We start from the raw sequence: 27928 nt of genomic DNA on the forward strand, positions 1-27928 counted from the left end.
ATTTTTGTTAGCCACAACTTCTCTTTCTGGTAACTAACTCCCCTTTGTGTCTTTTATAGGTATTGTTATTTAAGAATGGAAGAGGATACAGATTTTAGAACCAGGTTTAGTTCTTTGTGTTTCCTTACTGATCATGTTGGATTTCATGGCACTATAAAAAACTCAGCAAGTGACTTTGTTGTGACTGAGATTGATGAACAAGGAGAGCTAGTTTATAAAGCCACTGATGAACCTATTTGTAAGTTTAGTGAATCATCATCTGAGCCAAATAATTTTGTCAAAAAAGCAAAGCTTGATCTTCAAAATTTATCGGTTGAAGAAAAAAACAACCAAGAAGTCAATTCTCTGACTGAGCATTCTGCTGTTGACCAGAATCATCATTCTGGTTCTGAAAAGGAAGATACTATCAATGATGTAACTACCAAAGGGGAAGAAGAAAATGTTAATGTATTAGGCTCTTTGTTAGATGAAAAAATGAATGAATTACTGAGTCAGTTTGCTTGTGATGTAAAAAAGAAATGGGAGTCAAAAACTGAGCTACTTAGGCCATCTCCTGAATTCTCATTAGGCAGAATCCTTGATAAAAACCAGAGGGCTCTTTTGCATAGTGCTATTAGGCAGAAATTTCCTTTTTTAATAACTGTAGGAAAAAACAGTGAAATTCTTGTAAAACCAAATCTTGAATATAAAGAACTCTGTCACTTGGTATCTGAAGAAGAAGCATTTGACTTTTTTAAATATTTGGATGCAAAGAAAGAAAATTCCAAATTTACCTTCAAACCTGATACAAACAAAGACCACAGAAAAGCTGTCCATCATTTTGTCAACAAAAAGTTTGGAAACCTTGTGGAAACCAAATCTTTTTCTGAACTGAATCATGAAGGTTGTAATCCAAATGTAGTGATAACTGTGAGATTTCGGGAAAAAGCACATAAGCAAAGGAAAAGGTCTCTTCTTGAATGCCAGGAAAGGAAAGTTATATATACAGGTAATTTAATTAATCATTACCATTTTCTTGGATAAACTTAGGTAAATTTCAAGTATGTGATAACTGAATAATTTGAATTAAGTAGACTTATTCATCCAGAAGGATATTAGAAAGAATACATATGTGTCTGTTTTTTGATGATAGATAAAGCCTTTTAAATTATACTAACTATACAGATTTGCCTTATTGATAAAAGGGTCGCTAACAGAGATAGTAACAGCTAACATGGTCACAAATATTCTAACAGAGATAGTAACAGCTAACATGGTCACAAATATATAAAGTTGAAGTAGCTATTTTGTGTTTAGTAAACTTTGTTGGAAGTCAATTTGATTTCATATATTGCAAGTTATCTTAATTGAGGTACTTGGAGATAAGTAGACTATATTTGCTATACTTGAGAAAGTGAAGCAAATTCATCAAAATCTGAAACAAGCTTTCCTACCTCTGGTAGTGAACCTGAAAATTCACAAGGAGCTCCTTCCTTTGTCTTAGAGAGAGATTCTCAAACTTTAGCATTCATTATAATCAACAGAAATTCTTGTTAAAACGAATTTCTGAGCCCTGTTCAGAGTTTCTAATTGAAAAGGTTTGCACAGTACTTTCATAGATTCCTGGCACCACAGTTTGAGAATCATTGTTCTTGGAAATGTATTTGATTCCTAAGAAGAGAGATGGAACTGATAAAATAGTATTCTATAATATCACTGTACAAGTTAGATTGATCAGTTTTATTTGGCCTATACCCTGCACGAGAATTGGGAAATATTTCAGATCGTCATATTTTATAAATTTACACAGTAAAACATTTAAGAGAAAGGCAGCAACCCAAATTTGCACAGATGTGTATGGCACAGAAACAGCATTGTACTCTGTGGTGTGAATAGAAAGAGCTTGGACCTTGGAGCTGTCTGGGTTTGATTTTACATGGTAACTTCAGTTCATAAAAAGTTCATAAAAGATTTATGAACTTTATAATATCTTTAACACTTAGTTTCTGAAATGTAAAAATGAAAAGACTAATACCATGGGCAATAATCTTAACAATTATAACTTTTGGTTATACTTACAAGTTGGGGTAGCCATAAATAATAATTCCCAATGATAATTCTAAGGATTAAAGGAAATAATGGAAATGTTCAGTGCTCAATGACTACTCAAATATTAGCATTTTTTTCTTCTGGAAATTTCTGTCTGGTTGTGTGACTTGCCTTTTCCATGGGAAAACTGCTAGTATAGGATTTGGAAAATGAGCATGGTATAAATGTTAACAGATAAACCTACTGGGAAAGGAAAGCAAAACTCTCTTTGCATGTGAGGGGCAGTAGGAATTGCTGATAAATGATTTAAACAGTTCTAAATTTTATACTGCTTAAAATTCTAACAGTATTAATTTGAGTTAATGAGCCAAAAAATGTAGAATTTTTTTGTTAGTTTGAATTAATTTTTTAAAAACTGTATAGTTGGAAGGCTATGTGAAAGGAAGGCATTGATGGTATGATTCCTCCAAATCCCGATTTCTCAGATTTTTATTTTGGCTAAACTTCTTATTTATTTATTTATTTGGCATAGAAGACCTGGGGTGTAGGCCAGAGGTTGGGGGGGTGGTGAGAGCATTCCCCAGACACAAAGTGGGGAGCAGAACAGGCAGATTGACTGAAATCCACTGCTGAGGGGAGCAGCAGGTAATTAAGGAGAGGTCTGCTGCACCATGTGGGTCAGCTACCTGGTGGGGGGTCAAACTCAGGCCATTTTGGTGATAGTGTTGAGCCTTAACCCCTAGGCCACTAGATAGGCCATCTGTTGTTACTTATGACACTAATCCTAATGAAGTGGGGTCCTGCCTCATGATTTCCTTTAACTTAATTACTTCCTTAGAAGCTCCATCTTTAAATATAGCCATGCTGGGTTTAGTGCTTTGACAATGGATTGGGGGTTGGAGGGAGGTACAGAGTTTAGTTCATAATTGATAGTAGGTGGTTATTGTTGGTTTATGTCACTAAGATTTGGGGTGATTTATTGTGCAGCTTTAGATAACTTCATAGAAATTTTGGCACCAAAAACTGGTTGCTGCTGTAACAAAGGTTTAAAACCTGTAGTAGTAATTTTTTTTTTTTAAAGATGTATTTATTTATTTATACAAGCACTGGGTACAGTCAGAAGCGCGGGAGCGTGGGAGGTTTCACCAGAGCCAGAGCGGGGAACAGAGCAGGCAGACTGATGAAACACACTACTTGAGGGGAGCAGCAGGCACAGTAGGAGAGGTCTGCGCACCATGTGGGAACCTCGCCAGCAGCTGGGGATCGAACCGGTGCTGCAGAGGCTGTGGACAGCTTCGCAGCCCAGTGCTCAACCGCTGTGCCACCAGGGGAGGCCCTAAATACATTTTATTAAAGTAACATTGTTCTATAACATTTTCTAACTATCAGGTGTACGTTATTAGAAATCCACATGCAAATATACTACATTATGTTCACCACAAAAATCCAATTGTATTCACCACTGAGAATCCAATTCTATTCACCACTGTACAATTGACCCCCATTACGCAATTTACCTTCTCCCCCTCCCCTCCTGATAACCACTAATTTGGTCTTATAATTTAAAGTTTATTTTTGTTTTATGTAGTTCATTTGTTTGGTTTCTCTATCATAAATGAGTGAAATCATTTGATTTTTTTCCTCTGTCTGACTTATTTTACTAAGAATGGATGAACCTGGAGGTAAACCCTTTAGGTCCTATTCATGTTGTTTAAAATGGCAGGGTTTCACTTTTTTATAATTGAGTAATATTCCATTGTGTGTATCACTACATTTTTTATCCCATAATCTGTCTGGTCACTTTGTTTCCAATTTTTGGCTATTGTAATAATAGCTGTGAACATGGGGTGCATATGTCTCTTTAAATTAGTGCTTTTGTATTTTTTTAGTAAATACCCAGAAGTGTGATAAATGGATCATATGGAATTTCTATTTTTACTATTTTGAGGAATCTCCATACTGTTTTCCATAATGGCCATACCAGTTTACATTTCCACCAACAGTGTATGAGGGTTCCTTTCTCTATATTTTTTCCAGCACTTGTTTCTTGTCTTTTGGATAATAGCCATTATTATAGGTATGAGATTGCATTTCATTTTGATTTGCATTTCTCTAAAAATAACAAATGATGAACATCTTTTTATATTCTTGTGGGATATTTGTTAACCTTAACTTTTGGAATGACATACACACAATTCTAAAAGATTGAAAACCATCATCATTCTATTATGATACAAGCACAAAAAATGTCTATTCTGGATACAGAAAAAAACTGATACAACTGACATGGTATCATAAAACAAAAACATTAATAAAGGCACTTGAAAAAAAAAAGGGGGGAAAGAAATCCAGAGAATCACCGAGAGGCTGGGGAATAAAATGGAAATAAAAGAAATATTGCTCAACAAAATAAAGCCTATTTATCACAAACCCAGAGCTTTACCTCTACAATCAGTAAAAAACAAGAATGCCAATCTTCTTCAACATGCTATTGGAACCTACCAAGAGCAATTAGGCAAAAAAAGATATAAAAGGAATCCAAACTGAGAAAGAATTAGTGAAACTATAGCTACTTGCAAACTACATGATAATAATATATAGAAAACCCTAAAGATTCCACTAAAAATCTGATAGAAATAATGAGTAAAGTTGAAGGATATAAAGTCAATATATAATATTTTGTTGCATTTCTATATGCAAACAATGAATTAGTGGGGAAATATAATGAAATGATCCTATTTACAATCACATCAAAAAGGATAAAATACCTTGGAGTAAACTTAACAAAAAGAGGGGTAAGACCTTAACACCGAAAGCTAGTAGACATTACTAAAGAAATAGAAGACTCAAAGAAGTAGAAATCTCTCTGGTCTTCATGGGTTGGAAGAACAAACATTGTCAAAATGACCACGGTACTTAAGGCAATTTACAGATTCAGTGCAATCCCTATAAAAACTAGATCCATACAATTCTAAAATTTGTATGGAACCACAAAATACCCCCAATAGTGAGAACAATCTTGAGGGAAAATAAAGATCCTTGGAGATATCAATTATACTGCAAAGTGATAATCAAAATAGTATAGTATTGGAATAAAGACAGACACACCAATTGAATAGAATTGAGAACCCAGGAATAAACAATCACCTACATGGAGAATTCATTTTCCATAAAGCAACCACAACCATAAAATGGAGAAATGGAAAGCTCCTTCAACAAATGGTACTATGAAAACTAGACAGCCACATTTAAAAAAAAAAAAAGATTTTTACTTATCACCACATAAAAATTAATGAAAGATTTGGATATAACACCTGAAACCATAAAATACTTAGAACATGGGTAATACACTCCTGGACATAGACTGCAGAAATGTATTTGGAGAGTCAATTCCAGTGACAAAGTAACAAGGGATGCAAAAGCAAATTTAAATAAATGGGACCACATCAAACTAGAAAACTTTGTGTAGCAAAAAAGGTTTGTCTCGTTTATCTTTTCAAAGAACCATGTCTTAGTTTTTTGTATCTCTAATTTTCCTTTTTATCTCTATTTCATTTATTTATACTTTTATTTTTATTATCTTCTTTTTATTAACTTTGGGTCTTTTTTATTCCTCTTTTCAAGTTATTTTGGGTGTCAGATTAGATTGTCTATTTGGGATTTTTTTTGCTTCTAATATGAGCTTGTATTGCAGTTATCTTCCTCCTTAAGACTGCTTTTGCTGATGCATGCTATTTAGTCTCCATGCGTTCATTGTTTTTCCTGTTTTGTCTCACAGTTGAATTCTAACTTTATGACATTAGGGTGAGAGAGATTACTGGGTATAGTTTATAATTGTAACCTATATTTATAATTTGTACTTTAATTGACAGTAGACTTAGGTCCCACCATATGGTCTCTTCTTGAAAATGTTCCATATGCACTTGAGAAAAACGTATGCAGTACTTTTGGGTGGAATAGTCTATAGATGTCTGTTAGATCCATGAAGCAAACAGTATTTTATTACTGTCTTTTTATAACTCTTAGTCTATAGAGAGGAAAAACATAAAGAGATATAATACGTAACCTACAGTACGTAGGTTAAATGTAATGATGCAGATAATGAGAATTTCTGGAGACATGAAGAATTAAGTAATCAGCTTCTTATGGAATTCATTTATTTGTTCATTATGTTAAAAAAAATTGAATACTTTGTGTTAGACCGAAGATATGATGGTCAATAAAAGAAATATTTTTTTTTGATGCATTCAGCCTTAGAACTCTAGAACAAACTTGAGGGAGAACCCCAGCTGCTGTTGGATTGTGAATAATGAATACAAGTATCACAAATAAAATGAAAGAACATATATTCAAAAATACTCCTTATTAATTAATTAGTTGTTAATTAATGATTTGGTTTATTATGTTAAACTGCTACTCTGCTAAGAATGTAATTGATGAATGGTGACTACTTTTTTTGTAATCTAGCATTTTTTTTGTTTCAGCCTTTACATTACGGAAAGAAAATCTGGAAATGTTTGAAGCAGTTGGTATTTTAGCTATCAAACTTGGTGTGATTCCTTCAGATTTTAGTTATGCAGGCCTTAAAGACAAGAAAGCCATCACCTATCAAGCAATGGTTGTTAGAAAAGTAACTCCAGAGAGGTAACAAGACATTACTTTCTAAGAGAGAACTTACTGCATCATTAATCAATCAACTAAGAAATATAAGATTAAAAGCTCAAAATGATACTAAAAGTCTATTAAGAGCACTACTTATAATTAATTGATTAACAGCTGATTGGGTAGCACATTCTGCATCAATAATGTAATTATCTTCTTAACAGAATATGTTTTAAATTTACATTGAAAATATAGGTAGCTTTAGGATATAAGCTTAGAGAAGTGGCAGATTTTAAAAGGTCCAATTTGTTTCTAAACACTGTTTACTGTATTCAAAATATACATTCATATGGAGGTCAATGCTTACAAATAACTTACTTTTCTAATTTCTATGACATTTTAATATTTTCATCATGTTTCCTTGTTTAAACATGTCACTGTGTTTATAATAAATCCATGTTAGAATTAAAGTATTCAAATTTATCCTCCATCTTAATCAAATTAAAATATTGCATATTGTAAGATACATATTAATTTTTATTTATTTATTTTTTTTAAGATTTATTTATTTACTTATATAAGAACCGGGGTACAGGCCAGATGCGTGGGAGGGTGAAAGGGTTCACCAGAGACCGAGCAGGGAACAGAACAGGCAGACTGACTGAAATACACTGCTGAGGGGACAGCGGGTGCGACAGGAGAGATCTGCTGCACCATGTGGGACCCTCGCTGGCCAGGATTGAACCAGCGCTGCAGAGGCTATGGACAGCTTCACATTGCAGCGCTCAAGCTCCTGCGCCACCAGGGGAGGCCCCATATTAATTTTAGATTTAGAAAATAGTAAATAGTATAAAAAAGATAGTAAAAGTCACTAATAATTTCACTAGTCAGAAATAACCATAATAATATTTTGCTATTTCCTTTCAGACTTTCTGAAGACTATACTTTAATACACATATCATACAGACTATTTTTTTTTGTAATTTTGAAAGTCATGCTGTGTATCCAATTTATGTTTTACCTTGGAAAACAGAATAAATATATTGTTTTATGAAAAATCATATCATGAAAATGTTTCTAAATAATGTCCATGATGTAGACTAATTCATTTAATATTCCCCTAGTTTTGGACATAGAAATTCATTCCAATTTTCCAGTGGAAATAATGCTGTGATTAATATTAATGTACTCAAATCTGTGCCTTGTGGATATTTTCCTTTTGGAAAATATAGTTCAGAAAGTTGAATCATTGGGCCGAAGTTCAGCCTAATTTGATGTACTTCTGATGTATTAATCCTTGGTCCTTGTGTAAATATCCTTAGTCATTAGATGTGTAAATATCTGCTCTCTGGGTGGATGCTTCTGAGTGCTTCTAGACTCTTATATGAGGGGGAAAAAAAAAATGTGTAGGATTTTGTCTTCATGGTTAAGAAGTGTTGCATAGGTAAGAAAGAAGGATTTTGGATGTTAAAAGGTATTCAGATATTAAAAGCTAGAGTTTAACTACCAAAGACAAAAAATATTATTTCCTAGGTGAGAATACTTTGATTTGATTGATGGATACATTATTTTAATTACTCTTAAATGACAGTAATATTTTAGCAGATGCAAAAAATCAGAAGATATGTTTGGAGAGGCAGTAAGCTAGACAGTTTGCTTAATAAAGTAGATAGTTCCTATAAAGCCTACAGAAAATATCAGTGTAATAAAAATTTTAAAAGTTACGCTGAAATATTTGAAATCTGTTCTTTAAATGTCAAGGGAGAATTCAGAGTAAAGAAGTGTGCAGAGCAGAGTGTTAGGGATATCAGGTTTTCCTTGTTAATATTTAAGAAAAGAGACTGAGGAGGAAAGGAGCAAAGTGTAAGGAAAAGAAGAAAAGAATTGTGCTATCACTTGGATTAAAGAAAAGTCAGAAAGTCTACCTAGATAAATACTTGTCAGTTCTTAAAATGACTTTGTTAGTATCATTCTGTTTTAATGGATTTTGAGTATATGGTTGTGGAAGTAGCATTAACTTTTGACTATTCCCTCCCAAATTTGTTTTGCTGTTCTGATATGTGTTTACCTGGAAACTGTCATTTAAACCTTATGTTAATTTAAATGTAAAATTTAACTGAATCTATATGATTTGTCATTTATAGGTTGAAAAATATTGAAAAAGAAATTGAAAAGAAAAGAATGAATGTGTTTAATATTCGGTCTGTAAAGGATTCCCTTAAACTTGGTCAGCTCAAGGGAAATCACTTTGATATTGTCATCCGAAATTTAAAAACCCACAGAAATGATTCTGCAAATTTGAGAGAGAGAATTTTGGAGGCAATAGAAAATGTTAAGGTAAGAAGTCTCAATTTCAAAATAGAGTTATTACAAGAAAATCTTTGTTTCTCTCAAAACAAGCTTTTTTTCTTATGCCTTTTCTTTTTATAAGCATGTATAATTATTAATTTAAATGATAAATAGGACCATTTTGCTTATTTTATATTTTCTTTCTAGTACATTTTTATATTAAAAACATGAAAGTTTAGGGCCTCCCCTGGTGGCACAGTTTGTTGAGTGCCGCGCTGTGAAGCTGTGCGCAGCCTCTGCAGAGCCTGTTTGATCCTGGCCTGCGGGCGAGGGTCCCACATGGTGCCGCAGACCTCTCCTGTTGTGCCTGCTGCTCCCCTCAGCAGTGTACTTCGTCAGTCTGCCTATTCTGTTCCCTGCTCTGTCTCTGGTGGGTCCTCTTACCCTCCCATGCATCTGGACTGTACCCCGGTTCTTGTATAAATAAATAAATAAATCTTAAAAAAAAACATGGACGTTTAGGACCTCCCTGGTGACACAAGGAGTTAAGCACCGAACTATGAAGCAATCCATAGCCTCTGCAGCATGACTTTGATCCCCAGCCGGCCAGGGAGAAACCCACATGGCACAGCAGACCTCTCCTGTTTCATCTGCTGCTCCCCTCAGCAGTGTATTTCAATCAGTCTGCCTGTTCTGTTCCCCACTCTGTCTCTGGTGAATCCTCTCACCCCCCACATCTCTGGCCTGTACCCTGGCTCTCGTATGATAAATAAATAAATCTTAAAAAAAAAAAATACAGCGTGTAGCATTTCATAGGGGAAAAAAATTGTATAAGTAGGAGTTTTTTTTTTAACACTTGCCATATAGAATAATATTTTAGGCAGAGGGATTCATTTTAGGGGAAATCTTTGTTCAGTATTTTTTTTTAAATTTAAGTCACCGTGGTTTATAATTTCACACTTCTTCAAATATATGTTACCACACCACCCTGTTCAGGAATCTTTTAAAAAATCTCTGATAAGTAAATAGTTACATTACCTTTTCAAAATCATGTACAACCTTTTCTATTTTCAATTGAATTTTGATTTTAAAATGTGTACAAATGGTAAATCATATATATTTTATTATGTCTTACAATAAGAAATTACTTAACTTTTTTTAAAATTGGTTTACAACATAGTTTATGACTCACAGGTACAGGGTCACAGACTTCAGGTGCATGCCCTTACATCATACCCACCACCACGGCACCCACAGTCCTCCCCCACAGTCCATCTGGCCCCCTCTTCCTTTTTTCCCTGCCCTTCTGGTAATTTCTATCCTACAGTTAGATTTCTAGGGTTTGTTTTTGGCTTGGTTTTATCTGACCCTTTATTTTGTTTGCTGTCTCAATAATAGCCTCAGTCTGATCACCTAAACTACAAGGCAACACAATTTTTTCATGTAAATTTATTATTTCCAGAAAATAAGTATTTTTGGCTTTGTAGACATATGGTCCCTGTTATAACTACTCTTCCATCACAGTGCAAAGCAGCCATAAACAACACATACACGAGAGAGGATAACCGTGTTCCAGTAAAACTTTATTGACCAAAAAGATGTTGGGCTAGATTTGACTTGTGAGACATTAGTAGTGCCAACTTCTGATGTTGTACAGTAAATCTCAACTTAGGGTGCTTCTAAAAATTTTAGCAATCAGTATCTCCTTCCAAACTTATTAAATAAGAATATTTGGGTATGCAATGTAGACATTAGTATTTTTTTTCAAACTCACTAGATGATTCTACTGTACAGCTAACAATTGAAAAACATTGATCTAAGCTATTGACCAGAAGACCTTTTTTCCACAATTTTATACCTCCCTTGCTGGGAAACCAACAAACAAGCAAAAATTTTAATCAACATTATGCCTTATAGTAAGGAAAATAGCATTCAACAAGATTTTTAAAATCTAACAATTTTACTCTGTATCACATTCTCAGGATACTCTTTGTATGGTTGCTTTTTACTTTCTTTCTAAGCCCCCTTGAAATTCTTTTTTTCCTATGAAAAATTATTATTAAAGTGATATCTCTTTAAAAAAGGGAGGCAGTTTCTTTGAGCTTTGATGGAATTTTTTGCCCATCTTTCATTTGGTGTTTATGGAAATATAGCTGTGCATTATAAAATTCCCATTAGGAATAATCTCAGCTTTAGCCAACTTTTGTTTAATTCTCGTAATAAAGGGAATTGAGAACTCCTGCAAATAAGAAGTCTTTGAGGTTTTGTTTTAGAACATGATAGCTCTGATTGCTATAAACCTTTTGTTTGATATATCACTGTCGGGTCAGGAATGGACACTGTGCAGGCCCTCTAACATCCAGCAGACTGGGCAAAGGAGGAGTCAGAGTCCTCAGTGGTTTTGCAGGTTTTTATTGGGGTTCAGCAGGTACGTGGCACTCTATCTGGGCTCTCTGGCGTTCTCTGCTTCTGCTTCGGGCTTCTTCTCTTTCGGCTTCTCTTACTTCTTTCTCGGCTTCTTGGCTTCTGCTGGCGTCCCCGTGACACCGACCTTAAAAGCCCAGTCTTAGCCCAGGTGAATCCCTTCTACCTATGCCCACACCCTATTCCAGGTGCCCGCCATCAGGCATGCATTCAGGACCTCAAGGATCCATCATCTATCCTGATGGCGGGAGGGCAGAAAAGCCTGACATTTTCTTTACCCTATAATCACTAAGTAATTTGAAGGGGTACTTAAAGTTCTTCTGGTTATTCTGGTATTATCTGATGTCATTTTTCCAAATTTAAAATAATGAAAAATATTTAACTGAGATTTTATACAGGCACTACTTATTCTACTTGCAGTTGATGTTTTTCTGAGTGACGTGAGGTTTTGTATTGTCCTGATCCAATATTGTCTTATTGTAGCATCTTTTATTTCATAGTCTTGAAGTTGGTGCTCGAAAATGATTGTTGACTGAATAAGTGTTTACTCCCCCCATAAATGGAGTGTAGATGACTCTTTTACCTTTCAAGAAATCATCTGGGCCTGGTATTTTCTTTGTGAGGACATGTTTAACCACTTTAATGGTTACAGTAATAAATCACCATTTTCTCTTCCAGCTGAAGGGATGCCATTTCATTGTATGAGGCTTTCAGAAACCCAGATAACTGAAAAATGAACTGCTGTGTATAAAGGAGCTAGGATTTGCTGGGTTTGGAAATAAAATCTGTTTCTTATTCCCAGCATCTCCAGATAGCAGAAGAGTCTGAATGTAAGAAAGACCTTCAGGGCAAAGATTAAATCCTGCAATATGTAACCTACCCTTCTCACTTTTCCCAGAACTTCCCTGATTTTAGACCTGAGACTTCTGCACCCCAGAAATTACCTTCAGTAATGTGAAAAACTAATGTATTGCTAAAGTTTTTTCCTGGGTTTTATTTTCTAACCTTTAATCACTTATTCATCTCCTTTCTATTCTTTAATTGTGTAGCATTTCTCAGAACATTTGCTCCCCATCTGTATATTGCTGATCATAGGATTATTTTATTAAAATAAATATGAAGAGAAAGACTTGATTACATATCCTGAATTGTAGTTATTTGTCTTAGTTTGGGGCAGTAACAAGAGAATAATAGACTGAGTGACGTTTAAACAACAGAAATTTATTACTTGTAGTACTGGGGGCTAGAATTCTGAACTCACGGTCCAGCATGGCCTTCTTATTGAATTTTCATGCAGTGGAAAGTGACTTACATCCAGGCCCTTTTCTCATAAGGTTACCGACTCCTGTTCATGAGCGCTTCCCCTCATCACCCAATTGTCTCCCCACACCATACCTCCAAATACCAACACATTGGAGGTTAGGATTTCTACTATGAATTTTGGGGTGACACAGGTCTGCAGTTTATAACAGTATACTTGTAATTAATTAAATTTTTATGTTCACAGAATAAAGGGTTTGTGAATTACTATGGACCACAGAGATTTGGGTTGGGAAGGAAAGTTCATACAGACCAAATCGGATTGGCTTTGCTGAAGAGTGAAATGGTATGTAGTTTTAAAAATCTGTTTTTTCAGTGATACCACACAAGCCACAAAACTCTCATGTAACACCAGGAGCAAGCAGCAGGAGGTGAACATCATGGGCGTCATCTTACAGACTGACTCCTGCAGCCAGCAAACTCTCTTTTCTTTTTGTTTGAAGCACTTGCTCCCCAACCTTTACATTCTTTATGTTTTGATTTAAATTCTCATTCCACCCCCAAGGAAATCTGAATTTTCCTTATCTTGTGAGCTTGCAACCTCCTGATTTCTCATGAGGACACAGTGCCTCGGACATACCAGAAACTTATTAATATTTGTTTAATTGTATTTGTTTTTAACTCATATTTGTTTGAATGGATGAATACTGTAAAGGATGATTGAGTGGGACAATATATTAGATCCATTTTAAGATCATTTCCTACTCAAAGACATATACTTAGAAATAAATTACAGTGCTAGAGATAGCGAGAAAATACAGGAACTAGTAAATACCATTTCTTTTTTCTAAAAGGAGCATTTTTTAATCTATTTAGGTTTGAAAGAAAAATAAAGATGAATTTTTGAAAATAGATTTTGGCATTTATTTTTAAGACCAAACAATTGTGACACTTGAGAACACAAATAAAATTAGTGGCTTGCTATTTTCTTATGCCAGCTTCTTTCCTCCCTGCCTTTTTTTGACATAGAAGAACTAGGGTATGGCCAGAGGTACAGGGAGTGACAGGATTCACCAGAGACAGACTTGGCGAGCAGAACAGGCAGATTGATTGAAATACATTGATAAGGGGAGCAGCCAGCGAGACGGGAGAGGTCTGCTGCATCCTGTGTGGATTAGCTCCGTGGCTGGGGAGTGAACTCAGGCCTTATCAGTGATAGTGCTGAGACTTAACCTATAGGCCACTAAGGAGGTCCCTCTTACCCTGTTTTTAATGTCTGTGTTGGCCAAGAATGAGGCTTACATCATTACATCACACTTGCATTCATAGCTTGATGATAGAGGGAAAGTATGACACAAGTAGAGCTGTGGGAGTTAGGAGGGAGTACCTTTTCCAGTCCATAGTATTTTATTTATTCATTTTCTTATATTATTGTTCATTTTTGTATGGTAAGTAGTTACTTCCCTCAGGTGTAGTCCCCAGAGTTCTCCCACCACCATAACACCCCGGAACCATCATCATAGTGCCTTGTTCTCTCCCTTCCTCTGTTGCCCCAGGTCTGTGACTAGTTTGCAAGTTTTGTCTTTTTTTCTTGACCTTTTGTTTGGTTTCTCTATATTTCACATATAAGTGAAACCATCTGATATTTTTTTCTTTTTCCTTCTGACTTATTTCACTGAACATCATCCTTTCCAGCTCCATCCATGTTGCTGTGAATGGCATGAGTTTATCTTTTTGAACACTGAGTAGTATTCCATTGTGTGTATAGACCACATCTTCTATATTCAATCACCTGTTTTGGGGCATTTATATTGTTTCCACATCTTAGCTATGGAAAATAGTGCTGCAATAAACATAGGAGTGCAGGTTCCTTTCAAATTAGTATCTTTGTATTCTTTGAGTACATTTTAAACCCATGTAGAAAGTTGCTTTGCACAGAAGGTTTATTTCTAAACTTAACATTTTTTAATGTTTAAAAACTTAAGAATAATATTGCAACATCAACTATTATTTCAGAGTGCCTATTTTAAGATGCCAGAGAATTTATATATGTTTATATATATTTATATATATTTGCAAGTCTTTCGTTTACATTTAACATATATTTGCTTGCTTGATTTTTAAAGGTGAAGGCTGTAAAATTATTTCTTACGCCAGAAGATTTGGACGATCCTGTAAATAGAGCAAAGAAATATTTTCTTCAAACTGGTATATGAATGTTTCTTTACCCTATACATAGCCTACAGATACATAATAAAAATGTTATGTAAAAAAAGAGGGCATTTATTACAACATAAATGTGATAAGAAATAGATTGTAATATTGTACGTTTATTCATCTTACTATATGCCTAGGCAGTCCATTTTTGGCCAGATCTGAGGATTTTGTTTGTTCTAACTCTGCTCTGGGGGATGGGATAAATGAGGAAATAGTTACTTAGTATTTCTTGGCCTTAATCCTCTGAGGGAACAGGAATTCCAAGTTCTAAACTGCTTCCATTGGAAATATAATTCATTACAGTGAAAGGAGGTGAAGTATAAACTACATAAAAGTACTTTTGCTATATCTGATAATTTGTGCATTGTTTTGGGCCTCGTGATTCGGCTTGGCTGCTGATTCTGAAACTCGAGCTCAAAATGATAGTATGTAAGTGTTTAATGGAAAGCTCTAAGTAAAGTGGTTATGAAAGTGATTCTTGTCAATCTGCAGGGTATAACTCAATTTTAATACTTTCCAAGTGTATCGTCTCATACAAGTCATTTGATTTCATTGTTTTAGTTTCCTCATCTGTTAATTGAAGCTAATAATGATATCTAGAAGACTGTTATGAGATGTAAATAAGATAACATATAATGCACATATAAATAACATATAATGCACATATAAAATAGTGCTTGGTGTTCAATAATACTGAATAAAAATTGCTTGTATTTAAATAATAATAAAAAGAGCTATTTTATTTTATTTAAAAAAACGTTTTCAACTTTTTATTTGGAAACAAATTCATTCTTAGAGAGTTTCAAAAATAGCACAAAAAGCTCTTCTATACCTTATGCCCAAATTCACCCCTGTTAACATTTTATTGTAATTACTTTGTCATGTTCCATTTATCTACCTACCTTTCTACCTAGGATACATTTTTATTGGCTAACTTTGTGTTATAACATGATATGCTTCTAGTGTATGTCTTTGAAAATCAACACACAAACACGAATACTACAGCAAGTTCATGACTAAAAAGCCATATTATTATCTACTTTGTCCCGATTTGCCATCCTTTTCCCCTTCTGGTAACTACTAATTGGTCTTATAATGTAAAATTTTATTTTTGTTTTATTTAGTACATCGTTTGTTTGTTTTCTCTATATACCACACATGAATAAAATCATAATGGTGTTTGACTTTCACCATTTGAATTACTACAATAACATAATACCTTATAGGTCCATCGTGTGTAAACGGCAGCATATTATTTCCCTTTTATTTGGAGACCAGTCCCCAAACACATCTCTGAGGCTGATGTGGAGCAGACCACTTGTGTTCTCTTCTATGTATCTTATAGTTTCAGGTTTCCAATCCAATTCTTTAATCCATTTTGAATTAATTTTGTATATGGTGTAAGTGGTCTGCTTTCATTTTTTGCATGTGATGACATAATCATGCCAACTCACATTTATGCAAACATTTGATCTGTACAAACTATACAGCTTTTTTTTTTAAAGATTTATTTATTTATGCATACAAGAACTGGGGTTCAGGCCAGAGGTGTTTGGGGGGGGTTTGAGAAGATTCACCAGAGACAGAGTGGGGAACAGAATAGGCAGATTGACCGAAATACACTGCTGAGGGGAGCAGCGGGTGAGTCAGGAGAAGTCTGCTGTGCCATGTGGGTAGCTCCCTGACCAGGGATCGAACTTGTACTTCAGTGGCTCTGGATAGCTCCATAGGTTGTGTCTTAACCCCTTGTGCCACCAGGGAGGCCCATAATAGCTTTTTAAAGGTCTTTAGGCTCAGAGGTTTATTTATACTGTTTTAAAAGCCCTTGACTTTTATCACTATCCTAAAGTCAGTTATTAATGGTGCCCTTTTTTTTTTTTAAGCAAAGTGAATGGACCATGTGATTTGATGCTTATCAGATTCTTTAGTGTAGCTAGATTTATAATTAGTGAGCATCTTTTTTTTTTTTTTTAATTGAGGTACATTGGTTTACAATGTTCCTTGTGTTCTAGTGTTAAAGGCTCTTCCCCTTTAGGTGTTGTTACTGTACCACACTCACCACTAAGCACTCATGGTCCACTACCATAATCCATTGTGCTTCCTCCCATTTTGTGTTGATTTTTGGGTAAGGTGTGAGACAGTCGTCTAGGTTCATTTCTTGCATGTGGCTGTCGAGTTTTCCCAACACCATTTATTGAAGAAGCTTTCCTTGCTCCAGTTTGTATTCTTGGATCCTTTGTCTTAGATCAACTGTCCATACAGGTGTGGGTTTATTTCTGTGCTCTCAATTCTATTCTATTGGTCTGTGCCTATTTTTGTTTAGTATCACACTGTTATGACTATTATAACTTTGTGGTATAGTTTGAAGTCTGGGAGCATGATACCACCATTCTTCCTCTTTTTTTCTTCTGTTAGGATTAGCTTGTGGTTCCATATGAATTTCAGTGATGTTTGCCCTATTTCTTTCAAGAATGCCACTGGAACTTTAGTAGGGATTACATTGAATCTATATATTGCTTTGGGTAAGTTGGCCATTTTGACAATGTTGATTCTTTCAATCCATGAGCAGGGAATATCTTTCCATTTCTTTGTGCCTTCTATTTCTTTTAACAATGTCTTATACTTTTCATTTTATAGGACCTTCCCCTCCTTTGTTAAGTTTGCTCCTGGGTCTTTAATTCTTTTTGATGTGATTGTACATAGGATTGTTTTCTTCATTTCTTCCTCTTCTTGCTCATTGTTTGCTTATAGGGCAGCAACTGATTTTTGTGTATTGATTTTGTCACCTGCCACTTTGCTGAACTAATTGTTTCAATTACTTTTTTAGTGGAGTCTTCTGGGTTTTTATGTATATTATTATCATGTCATCTGCAAATAATGATAGCTTTACTTCTTCATTTCCAATCTGAATACCTTTTCTATGCTTCTCTTTTCTAATTGCTCTAGCTAGTACTTCCAATATATATTTTGAATAGCAGCAGTGAGAGTGGGACATCCTTGTCTTGTACCACATGGAAATGGAAAAGCTTTTTGAGCTATGTGCCATTTATCCCCAGTTTTTTGAGGGTTTTCATCATGGAATGGATATCCAATTTTATGTTTAATCTTTTCAAATCCTTTCTTGATTTATGCCATCATATGATTTATATTTTTCTTTTATTCAGGTGTTGAAATATGTTGATTGATTCTCAGATATTCCATAGGGGTCTTGTAACATCCATGTGTCCCTCAAATCAACTTGATCATGGTATATAAACCTCTTAATACATTGGTTTTTTGTTTTTAAAGATTTATTTATTTATTTATACAAGCACTGGGTACAGTCAGAAGCATGGGAGGGTGAGAGAATTCACCAGAGCCAGAGCGGGGAGCAGAACAGGCAGACTGACGAAGTACACTGCTGAGGGGAGCAGCAGGTGGCAGGAGAGGTCTGCGCGCTATGTGGGACCCTCTCCCGGCGGCTGGCGATCAGCGATGCAGAGGCTGTGGGCAGCTTCACAGCCCAGCGCTCAACTGCTGTGCCACCAGGGAAGGCCCTTAATACATTGTTGAATTTGGTTTGTTAGAATTTGGTAGATTATTTTTGCATTTATGTTCATTAGGGAAATTGGTCTGTAGTTGTCTTTTTTGTATTATTTTTGGGGTTTTGGTATAAGGGTAATGTTGGCCTCATAAAAAGTTTTTGGAAGTATTCCCTCTTTCTCAGTTTTTTGGGAGGAGTTTGAGAATGGGTATTAACTCATCTTTGAAGGCTTGATAGAAATCACTTGATAAATCCATCTGCTCCTGGACTTTTGTTTTTGGGGAGACTTTTGATTAGTTTCAATTTCCTTGCTTGTAATTGGTTTGTTCATGTTTTCTATTTCATCCCTATTCAGTCTCAAGTAGTTGTGTTTTTCTAAGACTGTGCCCATCTCTTCTACATTGTTCCATTTACTAACATACAAATGTTGAAATGATCTTAGGATCCTCTAAGTTACATCTGATATGTCCTTTGTAACTTCTCTTTCATTTCTGATCCTGTTGGTGTTTTCTCCCTTTAGTGAGCCTAGAGGTTCATTTTTTTAATTTTTCAAAGGAGTAGATTTGGTTTCTTTAATGTTTGAAATGTCTTTTTGATTTCTATTTCATTTATTTTTGTTCTAATTTTTATTATTTCCTTCCCACTGCTGCCTTTTGGTTTTGTTTGTTCATCTTTTTATAGTTCCTTCAGCCAGAGATAAGATTATTTGAACTCTTTCTTCTTTCTTGATGTGTGCCTGTATTGCCTTTTAGAAAGTTTAATAAAGGTGTTTATAACTGATCTGTAAGTGAGAGTGGATGATTAACTGATTTTAATTTGTTGATTTGTTTGTTCCAAATGTTACTAATTTGCCATTTGTTTACATAATTATGTAATTTGGGGACTATAACATCATACAGCCATATGTGCACATTTCACTGACCCTGTACTAGAGCTCGAGTGCCAGTGTCCTGTTGCCTTCTTTCCTCTGTTCCCTCCTCCATACCACCATCCTTTATAGTAAACAGTATATTTTTCAGAATCTAAGAGTTATTTTTGCTGTGCATTGCCAGTTTATTTTCTTTGTTTTTATTCCACTGAGTGAGAGAAACCACTTCTATCTACTGGCTTATTTCCCTTAGTAAAATCACCTCAAGATCTATCCATTTTGCCCCATAAGGCACTCTTTCATCTTTTTAAATAGTTCATAGGTTTTCTTTTTGGTTTTCTAGTGGATTCATTCATGGTACAGAGCTTTTTAGTTTGATGAGTATCATTTGTTTATTCTTGCTTTTGTTTCTCTACTTGTAGTTGAGTCTCCAAATAAATCTCTGCAATTGATGTCCAGAAATGCATCACCTATGTTTTCTTTTGTGTATTTTATGGTTTTGGGTGTTGTACCCAAGTCTTTAATTCACTGTGAGTTAACTTTTGTATATATAGAGTTAAGTAATGATCTAGTTTCATTTCTTTGGGTATTCCAGTCTAAGTTTCCCAATACCATTTGTTAGAGAGTTTCCACTCTCCATTGTACAGTTATGGCTCCCTTTTCAAAGATTAACCATCCATAATTGTGTGGATTTATTTCTGAGCTGACTGTACTATTCCACTGCTCTGTTTTGTATTTTTGTTCCAATACTATACTGTTTTGATTACTATTGTTTTATAATATAGTTTGAAGTCAGGGAGCATGCTTCCTTCATTTTTATTCTTTTCTCTGAGGATTGTTCTGGATATTTGGGATCTTCTTTAACTCCATACAAATTTTAGAATTGTTCACACTATTTTCTTGAAAACCTCATTGGGATTTTAATAGGTATTATGTTGAATCTGTAAATTGTTTTAGGTAATGAGACTGTTTTACTAATACTTTTCTTCTAAACCATAACCATGTTATATCTTTCCATTTCTCCATGTCTTCTTTTATTTCCTTTGACAGTCTTATAATTCTTAATGTACAAGTCCTTCACTTCCTGTTAAATTTACTCCCAGGTAATTACTCTTTTTTGGTGTGATTGTAAATAGGACTATTTCTCAATTTTTCCTCTCCTTTGCTATTTGCATATGAAAACACATGTGACTTTTGTATATTTTTCTTGTATCTTGCTTCTTTACTGTATTCATTTATTATTTCTAGTAGTTTTTTAGTGAGATCTTTTTGGATTTTCTATATATTATCATGTCATCTTCAAGTAATGGTAGTTTCAATTCTTTCATAATGTGGATTAAATCCATATGATTCATTACTTCATTTAAGGATATATTTCCTTGTTTACTTTCTGTTTGGATGTTTATCCATTAATGTAAGTGGTGTGCTGAAATCTCCTACTGTTAATATGTTGTTTTATGCCTGTTAATATAATAGTTAATTTATATAACTAGGCACACTTATGTTAGGTGTGTAAATATTGATGATAGTTCATAGTGTTTATAAATTGTTTCTTTAATCTTTATATAGTGCCCATCTTTGATGCTGATTACCTTTTTTGGGGGAAAGTCTAATTTATCAGAAAAAAGAATAGCATTTCCTTCTCTTTTCTCTGTGTTGTTGACTTGAGATACTTTGTTCCAGTCTTTCACTTTAAATTTGCCTTTAGATCTAATGTGTGATTCTTGAATTCAGAAAATATATGGGTCATGTTTTTTAATCAAATTTGTCCTTCTGTGTCTCTTAATTGGTGACTTCAGACTATGGTTAGAGCGATTATTGTTAAATGAGGCTTATTTACTGCCATTTTTTGTTTTTTTGGTTGTTTTGTCTTTTGTTATTATTTTTTTTCATGTGTTTCTATCTTTTCATCTTGATGCCTTTCTCTGGTATTTCTCTCACGTTCTTTAATTTTTTTTCTAAGTGTCTGCTTCAGAGGTTTGTTTTGCAGTTACAAGGGGTATTGTATTAATCCTCTTATATCTAGGATAGTCTTTTTTTGTGTTAGTATCAAGTCATCATCATTTGACTGTATAAATTCTGTCCTGGGCTTTATCCTTATTAAATATTTTGTCATCGCCCCACATTTTCTTGTTTGTATTTTTGATTCTATGTTTCTGTTTATCACATTATACAAGGTCTAGTGTTCTTTTATTTTTTTTGTTTTTGCTTTCCATATACAATTTCTTTAATCATTTTTTGTAGGGCAGTTCTTATAGGACACTATTATTCATTTATTTTATTTGACAGGTAATGTCTTTATTTATCCATTATATTTGAATGATAATTTTGCAGGATAGAGTATGGTGAATATATCATTCCATTTTCTTCTAACTTGTAGGGTTTCTGCTGATCAAGGTCCCTTTGTCTATAACATGTTTTTCCCCTTAGCAGACTTTAGTATTTTTTCTTTATCACTGACCTTTGATACTCAAGCAATGTGATACTTAAGGTGTAGGTCATTTCACATTTAGAAATTTGTATAGTCTGTGTGCTTCTCGAACATCATGTTTAATTCTTTCCTTCGATTTAGAAAGTACATAGCTATTATTTTGAATAGGGTCTTGCCTCCTTTGCTCTTCACTGGCAGCAATGGCCATTATCCTTATATTTTCACTTTTAATATAGTCTGATATTTCATGTAGAGTTTTTTCATTTTTCCTTATGTTATTTCTCTCCCTTTCACTTGACTTTTGTACATTTTTATCTTATATTTCTGAGATTCTTTCCTCAACAAGGTTAAGACTACTAAGCTTTCTATGGCTGCTTTCAGTTCTTTAATTGTATTCCTCATGAATCCATTATTTCTGCTTTTACATTATTTCTGTTTTTTTTTTTTTTATTAGCTTCAATTGCTTTGGTGAAGTATTCTTTTGAGTCGGATATCTTTTCTGATGTCCTCAACCCAACCTTCTGTGTTTAACTGAGAGTCTTCAACTTCAAAGAGCATCTTCATGATTGCTATTCTGTACTCTTGTTCTGGTAGCTCCACCAATTCTGAGTTATAAAGCCTGGGTTCAGATCCAATGTCTTTTTTCATGCTGTGTTGCCTAAGCTGTGCCTTTTATATTCCCCAGCTCCCCGTCCCTCCTCCCTATATGTGGTACTGTGGCTTTAATTTTAAAACCTGCATTATTTATGAAGACCTTGGGAGGGAGGAGTATGGGTGCGGGAGATCAAATGCTGGAATAAGTGTTCACAGTCTTGGGTGGGGAGTACACACTAGGTTTGGGGAGCCTGTAACAGTGCTTCTCCCTCTGAGATCAGACCAAGCTCCTCTCTATGCTTGGACCCTACTCCCCAGGTCCCTATCCCACTATCAAGAAACTCCTTGTTTTTTTTTTTTAAACATTTATCTATTTATTTATACAAACACTGGGTACAGTCAGAAGCACGGGAGGGTGAGAGAATCCACCAGAGCCAGAGCGCGGAGCAGAACAGGCAGAAGGAACGAAGTACACTGCTGAGGGGAGCAGCAGGCGCGGCAGGAGAGGTCTGTTGTACCATGTGGGACCCTCGCGGCGGCCGGGGATGGGGCTTCACAGCCCAGCGCTCAACCGCTGCACCACCGGGGGAGGCCCAAGAAACTCCTTGTTTTGCCCCAGATTTCCTTCTGGCCTTAGAAGAAAAAGGTGGGAGGATAGTGCTTGTCTGTTGCTTACACTATAATCAGATCAACTTCTGTGGCAGATGGAGCTGTTCCCTCAGGGCTGTCAGGATGCAGTATATTATTTTCTGCTCACTGGGGAGGTCCACTGTGCCATACTGGGTACACTACAGCCTCTATCCTCTGCAAGTCTGTTCTTCCATTAGGAATGGCCACAGTTGTACCTAAGGCTTTTGTCCCTTCTCCCTGCTTTAAAACAATAAATAACAGAGTACCCACCTTAGGGAGAGTTTTGTGGGTTAATCCAATAAAGCTGGCAATGTGCTGGTGAGGTATATTGTGAGTTATAATTGCCATTTTTTAGTTGTATTTGGAGAAAGTTTGTAGTAGGGAGCTATTCAATCATATCTTGATAGATTGACTTCTTTTTCTCTCTATTTCAGAGGATGCTAAAGGCACACTAGCACTGATGCCTGAATTCAAAGTCCGAGAGAGAGCATTACTGGAATCACTGCATCGCTTTAGCATGACAGAAGAGGGCTGTATCCAGGCCTGGTTCTCTTTTCCTCATTCTATGCGCATATTCTATGTTCATGCATATAGCAGCAAAATTTGGAATGAAGCTGTATCATATAGACTTGCAACCTATGGCACAAGAGTAGTGAGAGGTGATTTGGTCTGTTTGGATGAAAGTATTGATGATGAACATTTCACAAATAGTAAAGTAAGTAATATTTCATCAGTGTTTTCCAAGAGTAGTTACCACACTAGGAATATTAATTTTCAGCAGCCCTTATTTTAGAAACAGTTTAAGACTAAACTTATTTCCTGTATTTGCTCATTTCCCACTTTTACTGTGCTGTCAGCTAATGCTTAACAAATATCAGTACATGGAGAAATTTTTTCAGCCTTATAACTGAAAGTGCGTGATTAACTGAAGCACAATGTATTGACTGCCCTGAATCACCCAGCTCATTTTCTTTGTCTTTCAGCTCTGCTTTTACCTGTGTTAGATCCAGGTTCAGCCTGCCCTTTTCCTTTATTAGCAACTAGAGGCTTATTTCTTACAACTTCCTGAAAAGATGTCTCACCTTCCCCAACAGTTTCAACAAAAGCCATGAATAGAATCTCAGTGGCATAGAGGGCCTAGCTTGGGTCTCCTGTCCCCAAACCAGTTATTGTGGACTGGAAGATATGATTGGCCAAGCTGTTGTTCCCAAAGACTTCCTTCTGGAACCATCCCTCTCAAAACATTTTTGAGAAGTGGGAGGAGAGATCCCTGGAAAATGAGGGTGCACTGGCTAGGAAAGGAGTAGAACCTGAGCAAGCCAGCAAAACCCATGTCTGCATTACTGTGCATTAAATGGATGGCTTGTGAGTGCATGTTTGGATAAGTGGTCACTAGGAGCATAGGTCTCTTACACATAGACTCACACTATGTAAAAAGATATCTAGTAGCATCATGGATTTTGCTTTACCTCATGGAAGAGATATGTCACTCAGTGATTGATAAACAATAAAAAATCATTAGGTTTTTTACAGGTTCCAGAACATGTTCACCTAATACCCTGGCACCCATTATTTAGTGTAAGTTCTGATTCAGGTTTTATGAAAGAGACAAGAAATAATAATCTCTGAAATATTTCAGGGTATTTATAATGCTTCTTTGAGAGTCTTTCAGAGTATTTATAATGCTGCTTTCAGAGTATTATGATGCTTCTTTGTTCAAATTAATACTTGCCAGGACAATTTTGTGATTAGAATCGTATCTTCTTTTTGTTGCTATAGCAGAAACATTTTCTTCTTCCTATTTTACAGTTTTCTTTTATTACCAGCAAAGATTACCTTTATTTTAAGACAAATCATTGACTTCTTATTTAATATAGAAAGTAAAAAGCAGCACTTGAGATTGAAAATGTAAGATATAAAAAAGAACAATAGGATATAAACGGTAAATGGGACATATATTGTTGTGCATCTAAAATTAAAATGTATAGGAAACTGGGCCTCCTCTGGTGGCGCAGCAGTTGAGCGCTGGACTGTGAAGCTGCCCACAGCCTCTGCAGCGCCAGTTTGATCCCTGGCAGCCAGCGAGTGTCCCACATGGTGCACAGACTTCTCCTGCCGTGCCCGCTGCTCCCCTCAGCAGCGTATTTCGTCAGTCTGCCTATTCTGTTCCCCGCTCTGGCTCTGGTGAATTCTCTTACCCTCCTGCGCTTCTGACTATACCCAGTGCTTGTATAAATAAATAAATAAATCTTTTTAAAAAAATGTATAGGAAACTAATTGTTCCTTTTTTTTTTTTGATAGATCTCTAGACTAATGGGTATATTTTTATTTCAAGTTACCTAGTAAATTCTTTTATAATTTTTCTTGTGAGCAAGATAGAAAAATATGAGATACACAATTAAAAAGTGAGGTGAATTCATAGTTGGGGCATGGCCACGTGGCAAAAACCATGTTTCTTAACTAATTGATTCAACTCGGAGCGAGTTTTCCAAAGACATAATGTGGTTTTCAGTGCTTGGCCATGTTTGTTCAGCATTTTTAGAAATTACTTCCAGTATTGTAGGTATGTTGATGAATTTGTGAAAAACAAAAAGCTGGATGTGATGATGCAAGAGAGATCAGAGTCCCATGTATTTTGATTGCATCCCATTTTTAGTCTTTTGAGGAACCTTCACACTTCTCTCCATAGGAGCTGGACAGTCCACATTCCCACAAGCAGTAAGAGGGTTCCTTTTTCTCCACATACTCGCCAGCACTTGTTTCTGCTTTTCTGCTTTCTTTTATTTGGGTCATTCTCACAGGTGAGAGAGAGTGTCTCATTGTGGTTTTGATTTGCATTTTCTTGATAAGTGATGATGAGCATTTTTTTACATCCCTGTTGGTCAGAAACAGTTTTCTGACTTAACATAATAAAGAACAACTCTGTAATTGAGAAAATGATTGGTGGTGACTGAGGTGAAAGTATCACCCCAGGACATTAAAATACCCACCATTCTTCATGGGTACCAACTTAAATTAGCAGTGGTCAAACCAAGAAGTATCTAATTTAATGTGTTCTGCTTCTTCAGAAACAAATTTTGAAAAAATCTTTTTTGGGTATATGTATAGTCAGTTAGGAGTCAAATTATATGTAACAGTAAGGAAAAATTGAGGAAATTTGGAACATTGCAAATAATCTATATTTTCATCATGCTTTTTAAAAATAGGTTCATCTGGTAACTGAAGAAGACGAATCAGCTAATACATATGCAATACATCAGGTAAATATCTTAAAAATTAGTATCACTTGGGTTTAAATGTAAACATTACTTTCAGCAGACAAAATGTTAACCATTCTCCTCCTCTCTGCCTTTTAAAATCACTTTTTAATATCAGGTATAATTTATATACAATAAAATTTATTCTTTTCAGTTTATACTTCAGTGAGTTTTGGTAAATATTGGGCTGTTGGAAAAGTCATGACACATTTTTGCATAGAAAAAATATATCTGTCCAGACCCGCGGGATTCGGAGGCACGAAAAGAGAAGGGCTGAGGATTGAAATGAGGGGCTTGATACAACTTGACGCTAGCGTTTGCATCTTTATTTTTCCTTTATCCTTTTCCTACTTTTACATGTTTTCCTTTTCCCTGTCTTTCTTACTTCCCTGGCCTTCTCTCTGCTCCTCTCGCAGTACCCCTCGCCGTATCTCCTTCTCACAGTCTCCTCGCAGTCCTCTTCTCTCTCTCTCGTGGTTCCCTTCTTATACCCTGGTCGCTCCTCCCATCGTACCTCTCAGTCTCGCGTGATTTACAGGAGAATGCAGGGGTTTCTCCGAAGGCGAAACAGTAGATCGAAACCTAATTCATCAAGCACATGTGCAACACGGCGAATGCTCCAGGCGGCTCCGGACATATATCATGACTTTTCCGAAGGCCCAATATATGCAGTCTTAAAGACTATCACAAAAATCAAAATAAAGAACAGTTTTATGTCTCACCAATATTTCCCTGTGCTCCTTTATCGTCAAAACCCAGCCCCTGGCAACTCTCCCATAGTTTTGCCTTTGAAAGAATATCATGTAAGTGGAATCATATAGTCTTTTTGTGTTTGACTTCTTTCAGTTAGTATAATAAATTGAAATTTACTCGAATATGTATTTGAGGTTTTGTTTCCTTTTTCTAAAACTACCTTTAGGTACTATTCAAGAAAAACATGTAGAAGTAATCAGCAAAGTAATCAGTAACCTAGAAGAAATCCATTGTTTGTTCAATAAACATATTCAGTTGATAAACACATTTGCTGCTTCTGTTTTGCTTTCATGTTTTAAACAGGAAAATGTAAAATTATAGGCTAAAATATCAGTTGTGATTGGGCAGTAGGGGCTATTCTTTTTTATAGAAAGAATATACTTTTAGGATTGTATGACTGCACAGTTTTTCTTGGCTAGTTAAATATGCTAAAACTTTTTGTTCAATCTCTTCTACACTAACTGTGGTGTGCCTAATAATCTCTCATTTGAGTTGGTCTTCTTGGTTAATATGAGTCCTTCTTTATTTTACTTACCTCTTTTCTTTGCCTGGCAGCATTAGAAATAATCAAAGTAGTTAATAATTTGCTCTAGGCTGATTGTAGTGTTATATCCTGAGATTGTTTTTATAGACTCAAGTTCCAGCCATAAAAGTAAATTTAACATTTGATTGCATATTTTTCTGAAGGCTGTTTCATCTATTTTTTCCCCTCTTCCTTTGCATAGGTGGTTCTACCAGTGCTTGGCTACAATATTCAGTACCCAAAGAATAAAGTAGGCCAGTGGTACCAGGAAACACTTGGCAGGGATGGATTACACACATGTAGGTTCAAAATACCGGCCCTGAAACTGAATGTTCCGGGATGCTATAGACAGATTTTGAAACACCCCCATAACCTCGCCTACCAACTAACGGAAGAACATGCTGTTGATGTCAAAATAGATGGTCCCCCCATGAGTGAAGCAACTTTGTCACTTTTGATCTCTTTCGACCTTGATGCTTCATGTTATGCTACAGTTTGTCTGAGGGAAATAATGAAACATGACTTTTAA

At 35.4% G+C, this 27928-nt stretch overlaps 1 protein-coding gene across 1 annotated transcript; it reads left to right on the forward strand.

Moving 5' to 3' along the window:
- Positions 1 to 69: 69 nt before the first annotated feature.
- On the forward strand, positions 70 to 27928 carry PUS7L (pseudouridine synthase 7 like; the record flags this gene model as incomplete). The annotated part of the gene is made up of 8 exons (XM_084255714.1): positions 70 to 988; positions 6513 to 6672; positions 8775 to 8967; positions 12851 to 12949; positions 14730 to 14811; positions 23301 to 23581; positions 26073 to 26126; positions 27602 to 27928. Exons 1-8 carry the CDS (start codon positions 76 to 78, stop codon positions 27926 to 27928), a joined length of 2109 nt encoding a protein of 702 aa, XP_084111840.1. The 5' UTR covers positions 70 to 75.

The sequence above is a fragment of the Talpa europaea genome (assembly GCF_964194135.1).
Source record: "Talpa europaea genome assembly, chromosome: 15".
NCBI lineage: Eukaryota > Metazoa > Chordata > Mammalia > Eulipotyphla > Talpidae > Talpa > Talpa europaea.